Genomic DNA, 11,377 nt, shown 5'->3' with positions numbered 1-11,377 from the left:
AATGGAGAAAGATGTTTGGTCGAAAGAAGACGCGTCGATAAATGCCCAGCTTCAGGGTCTGAGAAAAGCCTTGAAAAGCTTACAAGTCACTAGAGGGACAGAGAGTCTAGATTATGATGACTTGTGCATCCATCCAGACATTGACATGCCAGTAGGGTACAAACCACCGAAGTTTGACATGTTCGATGGAAAAGGTGACCCTCACGCACATTTAAGGGCATACTGTGACAAGTTAGTCGGTGTAGGGAGAAATGAGAAGTTGAGGATGAAGTTGTTTATTCGGAGTCTGTCTGGAGAAACATTAACCTGGTATACACGCCAAGACCCTCGCAAATGGCGTGACTGGCAGGAAATGGCCAAGGACTTCATGACTCGTTTTAGATTCAATACTGAAATTACTGCTGACAGATTCTCATTAGCCAATATATAGAAGAAGCCATCTGAGAATTTCCAGGAATATGCACGACGTTGGAGAACTGAGGCCGCGATGGTGCAACCACCACTAGATGAGAGTGAGCTCTCGAAGTACTTTATTCGAGCTCAAGAAGGTATCTACTTTGACAAGATGATGTCAATGATGGGTCAGAAGTTTGCAGAATTGGTCAAAACGAGAGACTTTATAGAGGATGGTGTTAAATCTGGGAAGATTCAGTCTATGGTCGCATTGCAAGCTGCAAGTAGGGCTATACAATCAGGTTCCATTGGCGGCATCAAAAAGAAAAGGGAGGATGTTTCAGCTGTCACTTACCAACCAGGAGGACAATCTCACCGATACCCTAATAATCCCCAAATCGCTGCGCATACTTCATACGTCCCAGTGTATAATACCCAACCACACTATAACCCGCCCCGAGCACCAGCATACCAAAACCCTCCAAGACCATATGTCCCTGTCCAAGCACCAATTCACCAAAATAGACCAGCATATGCACCGAGACCACGTCCAAATCCTGAAGCTAGAAATGCTCGCGCTTACACACCAATTGCCGAACCCTACGCCCAATTGTTTGAGAGGTTGAGGACAGTGGGAGTGCTGCAACCGGTTGAAGGAAAACTTCCTGGTCCAATCCATCGTAATTTTGATAGGAACAAGAGATGTACTTACCACTCGGGAGTCCAAGGACACGACACAGAAGATTGTTATGGTTTGAAGAACCAGATTGAGTCTTTGATTAGGAGAGGAGTAATCAAATGCACTCCGGCACCTCCCAATGTGAACAACAATCCCTTGCCAAACCATGAGAATCGGGAAGTCAACATGGTTACTCTGGATGACGAATATGGGACCCCCGACTATCCAAACTTAGGTGAAACGGATGCCATGACATCTTCGGCGCAACATGTTATCACTGTTCAACTAAGGGAACCTCTGGCTGTCCAAACATATCTCCCAAGAGTTGTAGTGACCACTCTAATTGCTAAGAAGCCTGAGTATGACACCAAAGCAGTCCCTTGGGACTATCGAGCAAGTGACAAGGGCAAGATGATCGACACTGTTGTGGCTCAAGGGATGACTAGGTCGGGGAGGTGCTATGCCCCAGAGGACCTAAATCAAAGAGTTCTCGGAAAAGAATATAATCCAAAGAAGAATATTACCGATGTTGAAGCCGCAGAGTTTTGGAAGAAGATGCAGTCTAAAGACTATTCGGTTGAAGAACAGTTGAAGAAGACGCCAGCCCACATATCCATTTGGTCTTTGCTTATGAGTTCTGAAGCTCATAGGAATGCTTTGATGGAGGTGTTAAGCGGAGTGATAATTCCAAAAGAGACCACAAGTGAGACCTTAGCTGCAACGATTGGAAGAATAGTGGAAGCTAACAAGATTTCTTTCCATGATGATGAGTTGCCCGCAGAAGGGGCTGGGCATAACAAAGCGCTTCACATCGCAGTCAAATGTTGTGATAAGATTGTGACTTGAGTTTTAATTGATGGTGGCTCTGGATGCAACATCTGTCATTTCACCACTCTGAGAAATTTAGGTGTTAATATGGGAGAGATAAAGAAAAGTCGTGTGAAAGTTAGAGCCTTTGATGGAGCGCAAAGAAGTGTCATCGGAGAGATACATCTCATATTGCAGGTGGGGCCTGCTGAATTCCACATTCTATTTCAAGTGATGGATGTATCATCCAACTACAACCTGTTGTTGGGAAGACAATGGGTTCACATGGCAAGAGCGGTTCCTTCCACTCTTCATCAATGTGTAAAGTTTGAGTGGGTCACACAGAAGTTACTATCCACGGAGAACTCAGTCACCTCATTCATTTTGTTAATTCCATCCCAGTCACCGACGAGTTAGATGGAGCCACTTTTCACACTTTGGAAATCATGCAAGCTATAAGGGTTAATGAGGGAGCAGAGCCCGAAGATACCAAGTTGTCAAATGCAGCGAAAATGGTTGCGTCAGAAATGTTGAAGTATGGGTATCAGCCAAAGAGTGGACTTGGACCCAAGTCCAACTGTATAGTTGAGCCAATCCAACTGAAGCATCAGAGAAGCACCAACGGACTCGGATATGAGCCTGCCTTTGGAAGATTCCACCAGGAGGCGAGTGATACAATCTTTGTACCAGAACAATCTTCTATTCCAGATCAAGCTGGCGTTGATGACATCACAGAAGGAATAGGCAATTTGTTCGTGGCCATGGCTGGAGAAGAGGAAGGGATAAATCTCAACAAGTTGACCATTCGTGATGCCAAACCTGGAGAAATCTTGCAGAATTGGACCACTAGCCCGTCTTTGTTTCAACCAGAGTCCTGGTAGTGTGGAAAAGTAGTCTTAACTTTAAATTCGCATGATCAAATTGAGGCTTGAATCATGCCCAATCTTTTGTTGTTTGCCTCTTCTAAAAGCTAGAATGCTTTGAAATAAAAGTCTTTATTTTCTTTTTAAAAAAATCTCGTTATTTTTAATATTTATTTATTTTTACTTACCTTTTGCACTTTTCAGCACTCATATTAATAAAAATCCTTGTTCAACGGTTATGACATGTAATGAATCCAACGAGCAAGATGAAAATGATGAACAAGATCACGAAGAATATGATGAAAGCATGATGCCTGAAAATCTGCCACACGAGATTGAGCAGGTTGAAAGTCAGAAGAAACCCAACATGGATGAAACAGAGGTTGTCAACTTAGGAGATGACGAAATCGTGAAGGAGACACGAGTCAGCATATATTTGGAGAATGAAAGAAAGCAAGAGTTAATAGAATTGCTTAAGCAATATGTTGACATATTTGCTTGGTCTTATGATGACATGCCAGGATTAAGCACCGATATTGTCTCGCACAAATTACCGACTGATCCAACTTGTCTACCTGTTAAGCAAAAGACAAGAAAATTCAAGCTAGATTTGAGCTTAAGGATCAAGGAGGAGGTAACTAAGCAAATTGAGGCGAACATTGTAAGGGTCACAAATTACCCCACATGGTTAGCCAATATTGTGCCTGTGCCAAAAAAGGATGGAAAGATCAGAATATGTGTGGACTATCGAGATCTCAACAGGGCCAGTCCTAAGGATGATTTCCCTCTTCCAAACATTCATATACTCATCTACAATTGTGCAAAACATGAGTTGCATTCATTTGTCGATTGCTTTGCGGGGTATCACCAAATCCTGATGGATGAAGATGATGCAGAGAAGACATCGTTTCTCACTCCATGGGGAGTGTATTGCTACAGAGTAATGCCGTTTAGTCTAAAAAATGCCGGTGCAACCTACATGAGGGCCATGACTACCCTTTTTCACGATATGATCCACAAGGAAATTGAAGTGTACGTGGATGATGTCGTTATCAAATTCAAAAGAAGTTCAGACCACCTGGATGACTTACGAAAGTTCTTTGAGAGGTTGCGTAAGCATAATCTGAAGTTGAATCCAGCAAAATGTGCATTTGGAGTACCCGCGGGAAAACTATTGGGATTCATCGTTAGAAGGAAAGGCATAGAGTTGGATCCATCAAAGATAAAGGCAATCCAAGAGCTACCTCCACCCAAGACTAGGAAAGACGTGATGAGTTTCTTGGGAAGACTGAATTACATCAGTCGGTTCATAGCTCAATCTACAGTGATCTGCGAACCCATATTCAAGTTACTGAAGAAGGATGCTGCCACAAAATGGACAGAGAAGTGCCAAAGGGCTTTCGATAGAATCAAAGAATACTTGTCCAACCCACCAGTATTGGTCCCACCAGAGCCTGGAAAGCCTTTGTTATTGTATCTATTTGTCATGGATAATGCATTTGGATGTGTATTGGGGCAGCATGATGAGACAGGTAGAAAAGAGCAAGCTATTTACTATTTGAGCAAGAAGTTCACACCATACGAGGCAAGATACACGTTGTTGGAACGAACATGTTGCGCTTTGACTTGGATTGAACAAAAATTTAGGCATTACCTGTCTGCATACACCACCTACTTGATCTCAGGAATAGATCCACTAAAGTACATCTTTCAGAAGCCCATGCCTACGGGTAAACTGGCGAAGTGGCAAATTTTGTTAAGTGAGTTTGATATTGTGTATGTGACACAGAAGGCTATCAAGGACAAGCCCTGGCTGATCACCTCGCAGAAAACCCGGTGGACCAGGATTACAAGCCACTCACGACCTGCTTCCCTGATGAAGAGGTTTTGTTTGTAGGAGAAGACATATCAGAGTCATATGATGGATGGAGAATGTTCTTCGATGGAGCATCAAACTCTATTGGAGTTGGAATAGGAGCCGTCCTAATTTCAGATACAGGTCAGTATTACCCGATCTCAGCCAAGATCAGGTTCTATTGTACCAACAACATGGCGGAATATGAAGCTTGTATTCTTGGACTCAGGATGGCCATCGACATGAACATCAAAGAACTCTTGGTGATAGGAGATTCCGACTTATTGGTTCACCAGGTGCAAGGAGAATGGACCACTAAGAATGTCAAGATCTTGCCTTATCTGCATTACATTAAAGAGTTGAGTAGGAGATTCACAAGGATTGAGTTCAAACATGTCCCTCGAGCTCAAAATGAGTTTGCCGATGCTTTGGCAACATTGTCCTCGATGATTCAACACCCAGACAAGAATTACATCGACCCTATCGATATAGAGATACATGATCAACATGCATACTGTTTTCATGTAGATGAGGAACTGGATGGAAAACCCTGGTACTATGACATCAGAAGATTGATAGAAACACAAGAATATCCTGAAAATTCCACAAGCAACCAGAAGCGGACTTTGAGGAGGATGGCCAATCATTTCTTCCTTAACGGAGAAATTCTGTATAGGAGAACTTTAGATTTAGGATTGCTGAGATGCGTCGACGCCGCAGAAGCGACAACGCTTTTGGAAGAAATACATGCAGGAACATGTGGACCTCACATGAATGGGTTCACTTTGACAAAGAAGATTTTAAGAGCTGGATATTTTTGGATGACCATGGAGAGAGATAGCATCCGGTATGTGCAAAAGTGTCATCAGTGTCAAGTGCATGGAGATTTTATACGGGTTCCACCGAATGAGCTCAATGTGATGGGTTCCCCTTGGCCATTTGCCACTTGGGGCATGGATGTTATTGGACCCATAGAGCCTCCCGCGTCAAATGGACATCGTTTCATCCTGGTGGCTATCGATTATTTCACGAAATGGGTCGAAGCTTCGACATACAAGGCAGTGACTAAGAAGGTAGTGGCAGACTTTGTTCGTAATAACATAGTTTGTCGGTTTGGAATTTCAGAATCAATCATAACAGACAATGCAGCCAACCTCAACAACGATCTTATGAAGGAAACTTGTGAAAGGTTCAAGATTGCTCATCGAAATTCCACAGTTTACCGGCCACAGATGAATGGAGCAGTTGAGGCTGCAAATAAGAATATCAAGAAGATTTTAAGAAAGATAGTAGACAGTCATAGGCAATGGCATGAGAAGCTACCATATGCTTTGCTTGGTTATCGCACCACAATCAGAACATCAACTGGGGCAACTCCTTATATGTTGGTTTATGGTTCAGAATCAGTAATACCTGCTGAAGTGGAAATACCGTCTTTAAGGATTATCCAAGAGGTTGGTCTCTACGATGCAGAATGGATACGTAGCAGACATGAACAATTGATGCTCATCGATGAAAAGAGGATGTATGCGGTTTGTCATGGCCAACTCTATCAGAACAGAATGACCAAAGCCTTCAACAAAAAAGTCAGACCTCGACTGTTCACACCGGGGCAGTTAGTATTGAAGAAGATCTTTCCTCACCAAGGAGAAGCCAAAGGGAAATTTGCACCAAATTGGCAAGGACCCTACATGGTTCATAGAGTACTCTCTGGAGGAGCGGTAATCTTAGCAGAAATGGACAGCAGAGTGAGTACAAAGCCAATCAATTCAGACGCCATCAAGAAATACTACATCTGAAGACCTCAAGATTAGCACTTATTTTATGTACTTTTGCATTTTTCAATGTAACAGAACTACGTCTAGAGTTGACTTCCCACGGTGGGATACGTAGGCAACCCACATCGGATCCGGTCTCTCTTAGAAAACCCAAAATCGTCATTTCCATGTATTTAGAACTACGCTCGACCTGAATTCCCTCGGTGGGATACGTAGGCAATCCTTGTCGGATTCGGTCCCCTTGCATTTTCACTTTCCTCTTGTATTTGAACTACGTCCTGACCTGATTCCGCTTGGATACGTAGGCAGCTTGAGTCAGGCCCGGTCATTGCATTTCATATTTTTCACTTTTCTCTTGTATTTGAACTGCGTTACGACCTGATTCCACTTGGATACGAATGCAGCTTGAGTCAAGCTCGGTCATTGCATTACATACTTCTATTTTTCCCACTTGTATTCGAACTACGTTATGATCTGATTCCTATTTTTGGGGATACGTAGGCAGCCTGAGTCACGCTAGATCAATTCTCTGCATACCCTTAGGAAACATTCCTCATAGTTAGAGTAACCTCAGAATATTGAAGAATATCGATCGTCGTAGTGTCTGCAAAAAAGTTAGGAAATCTTCATCAGAAGGGTAAAAGCTACCGGAGGACTATGTTGGATATAGTCAACAAAATGGAAAGCTCAATGGACTTCGGAACATGTCATAATCTAAAAACGCTGGAGAATACATATATATATATATACACACACCTAATATACGTAGTATACTTATTTTCTAGAAAAACATGCTAATTCTTTTCAAAAATATTCTTTATTTTTTCCACTCATCCCCCTACCAAGTCTCTAGGTTAAGAAACTATGTGCGGTACTGAGGAGGTGTCGAAGGATTCTAGTGACGAGGCTTCAATCCACAAGTCGATGCAAATCAACACCCCCTCCCAAGCTAAAATTTTCTTTGAGTGCAGGAACATAGGAATCAAGAAAATAACATCAAGTTTTGGAGCATGACCAGACACGCCATTCGACTTCTCACAATCATGAGCCAAAATACTCTTTCCCTACTTTATTTCCCCGAAGTACTTCAACTTGCATCTTATGTCTTAGAATATTTCATTTAAATTTTTGCAGGTACGCTCAAGAGCTGGATCAAGTGCTGAAGAAAAGAGGATCCTCATAGGAAAATAAGATAGTTAGCTTTCTTTCGAAATAACTCCACCAACTGGAGGTTGTAATCTAACCTCGTCAACGACTCCGCCAATCGGAGACCATCGTCTAACAGCGCCAAACTCCACAAGTCTAGGGTCGTACATAGCAAATGTCACTCAAACTCCACCGATCGGAGGCTGTACATAGCAAACGTTGTCAAACTCCGCCACTTGGAGGCTGTACATCGCAAACATCGTCAAACTCCACCACTCGGAGGTTGTACATAGCAAACATCGACTGAACTCCATCAATTGGAGATTACATCGTAGTGATATCATGAAAGCTCCACCGATCAGGGCATGCGCGCATAGCAACGCTATCATACGCCGACAATTAAATTTACATTACAAGATTTACACAGCCGGATATAGGCTTTTACATTACAACAGCCCCGCCAACCGGAGGCTTTACATTACAAGCTTTACACAGCCGGATACAGGCTTTTACATTACAACAACCCCGCCAGCCGGAGACTTTACATTACAAGCTTTACACAGCCGGATACAGGCTTTTACATTACAACAGCCCCGCCAGCCGGAGGCTTTACATTACAAGCTTTACACAGCCAGATGTAGGCTTTTACATTACAACTGCCCCGCCAGTCGAGGGCCTCTACATTACAAGTTACTTTACCTACATGACACTCACAACACAAAAGAAACGTCAACAGTCGTCTGAACATCTACACTCTACTCTTTACGTTACTATTTCAATTTATAATTCTTGAACCGCAACAGGTACTTTTCACCCTTTTTACATGTTTTGCAGGACAAAGCATTACAACGAGGAACTCCCTCTAAGCAGCAAACAAGGCAAGTTAGTGCAATGTCAAGCATCACTAGCTACGTCAAGGATTCACTTTCAAAACTCAACTCAACTCGATTTTCAGAAGTTCAGATTTAAATTTGACTAATAGCTCTTTCGTGTCTCAGTGCATTGTAACTCGACACCGGGCATTCTTTTGAAAATTCATCTACCATGAGTCTTTAGTAGAATTTGCTACGGAGCATTTCTCATACGAGTTTCTTTAAAACTGTATCTCATCCCTCTATTCGTGATAATCTCTTCATACCTCACCATCGAAAGATTTCAGTATTATCATAATTCAATACTGGGGCAAATTTTTAATAAAAATTTGTTGTGTTCTCGAACTACATGTGGCTTGATTTCTCATGAAACTTGAGATATGTAGGCAGCTCGGAAGCCAGAGTTCGGCCATAACTCCATAAACATTCTTGTCAAGTTATTGCTCAAAGTGTATTTTTGTGGGTCGCCTAAAATTGGATTGTGTCAATATTTCTTTGCCCACGTCTTCTTTACTCTCTTCCATGGACAAAGAAAGGGGCAAGTTGTTGACACCCAATTTTGGCTCTCCACATTTAACTATAGTTATAATTATAATAATAATAAAATATATAGGTTATGAAATTTTTCATAGGAATACAAAAAATTTATTTGACGATAAATTTATGTTATTTCTTATAAAAATTAAAGATATTATATTACTACTTACTTTCTCATTTTTTTAAATAAATGTTGTTCTTCTTAAGAATTGAATCTATTTTTTATTCAAATATAATTCCTTTTGTCGCAATAGATATTTTTCATACATTTATTAAAATTAGAAAGCTTAGTTAATTGATGATTTACTAATTTTATCAAATAAGCTAATCTTGCAAAATAATTATCACTTATGGCTATTTAATAAAGAAAGTAATTATAATTTAAATGAATTCAATTTGAGCAAATTTGGCAATCCAAGTCTTATTAAACCGGCCAATTCGTGTATGCCACGTAGGCGAGCACATGGATTGTGCTTCTTTAGATTCAATCTCAGCCTTACAATCTAATCTAATGGCCTTAATTAATTCATCCTTTTACTATTTATATATATATATATATAATTATTATTTATTTTTAAACTCTTTATTTTTACCAACCGTCCGATCATTTGATCAGACGGACCAAATTAAATACCAAAGCTTTTCATCTTTTCCCAAAATTGTACAACCCCTACCGCCCCCTAATCTTTCAACTCCCCAAGTTCCTTCTTCCCTAGACGTTTCACCCCTTTCCTAGATCCTGCCAAAGAAAACTGCTATGGACCGCCGGAAAACAAGAACATCCGGCGGTTTCCAGCATCATCTCAACCCCCATTGCCTCACAGCTTCTCCCCCTTCCCAGGCGTTCTCCATCCCCATGCCCCGTCACTCCTTTGTCCCATCAAGTTCGGCCATGAAACGCCGGAAAACAACAATATCCGGTGGTATCTTGCTTTATGTCTCCTCCATCATCCCTTTTCCAACAAAAGGAGACACCCTATGCCGCCTATACCTTATCCTAACGGCTTCAAAAATCTGAAAAGGTGATATTGATTTGATCTGTAGCAGTAGCTCTCTACTTTCCAGTGAGTATTTTGATTTCAAATTTGGAGTTTTGAGTCTGATTTTCACCTATAAAAGGATGGTGTTTTCCCATCCGAAAATCACGAAGAACCATAGAGAAAAAATGGGTAAGAACAGCAACCAAGAATCCAACAATAGATATAAGAACATATAGAAGCAATATATTTCAAAAGGTTTACAGTTCGATCAAAAATTTCTCTTCTCTTCTTTTTGTTTTCAATTTTTGGGGTTCGAGTTCAAGTAAGATTGAGGTCGGAATCCTTGACTTCAAAGCCTTTGTTTGCTGCTCTCGAAAAGGTACACTACTTCGCCTTTATTTTGTTCAAACTCTAGTTGTTCGTTTGGGTTGATTTCTTGATAATTTCGAAAAGGTTTCTTAATCTGCTTGTTCAGATTTTGTCTTTATTTTTAGTATAGTTAAGTTTTCCCATTAAAAATGATATACATCCCCTTGTTCTTGTTTTGATTTGAATACGATTTAGGATGCGTACTTATGAAATGCTGAGGATTTGTTTTCGATTTGAGTTTCTGAACTGCGATATAGCTTAATTATTTTTTTTTCGAAATAAAAAGGCCCTGTTTAATTAATGATTAAGGAAGTTGTCCCCTCTTTGTAGTCATTTGATGCAAAGGCTATTGTTTGTTGTTTTAGATCTAAGATTAATCCTAATCTTTATGTTTGAAATTGACCGATGTCTTTTATATATACCTAAGCAGCCCCTGATTTGTGTATTAGCTTGAACAAATTACATGAAAGAACGAAGGCTTATTCTCAAGCATGGTTAGTTGTTGATCGTAGTATCATTGAAATATTCGTACATCTGTTATCCGACTGTTTCTTTGGTATACTCATTGGTACGAGTACCTTAATGTTGGCAACCTTTAGTTTAACATGAAATGGACTCCTAAAGGGCATAAAACACTACGAATGCTTGATGTCTAGTTGTTCTCTTTGATTTCCTGAAAACCTCCTCCGTTTTTGAATGAAATATGATAAGTTTCTTTCTTTGTTCTTACATCTCGCCTAAGTAATTAGAAGGACCCCCATGATAGCTTTGTAATATATTGGATTGAACTACTGTATTTTTCTCCTTTCTCTCATGAGTGTCGACACGTGATAAATCTGCCCGTATTCATGCGAAGTCGAGGACATTAGATAAGAATTTATGCAAGCTAAGTGTGCCTAGTTAACTTAGTCCGCTACCAACGTGTTGGCTCAACGACTTGAACTTTTTCTTATGTTTGATTAAGTAATGCAGTCATGGGAATATTTATCCCCTATGATGACGAATTGAATATTTACTTGAGCTTCCAGATGTCTCTCAATTTACTTGCTGTCAAGAATTCTAAAATGCTAAGTTCAATCTCATATTTTTTAGAAAACA

The 11,377-nt window shown here is 40.6% G+C and overlaps 1 protein-coding gene across 1 annotated transcript; it reads left to right on the top strand.

Moving 5' to 3' along the window:
- Positions 1-487: 487 nt before the first annotated feature.
- LOC125822870 (uncharacterized) lies at positions 488-1,918 on the top strand. The gene has a single exon (XM_049502338.1). It carries the CDS (start codon positions 488-490, stop codon positions 1,916-1,918), a length of 1,431 nt encoding a protein of 476 aa, XP_049358295.1.
- Positions 1,919-11,377: the final 9,459 nt, after the last annotated feature.

The sequence above is a fragment of the Solanum verrucosum genome, unplaced genomic scaffold, assembly GCF_900185275.1.
Source record: "Solanum verrucosum unplaced genomic scaffold, falcon-dt-bn FXZP01000104.1, whole genome shotgun sequence".
Taxonomy (NCBI): Eukaryota; Viridiplantae; Streptophyta; class Magnoliopsida; order Solanales; family Solanaceae; genus Solanum; species Solanum verrucosum.
The sequence above is the reverse complement of the archived record's forward strand: the minus strand, read 5'-3'. Positions and strand labels throughout refer to the sequence as shown.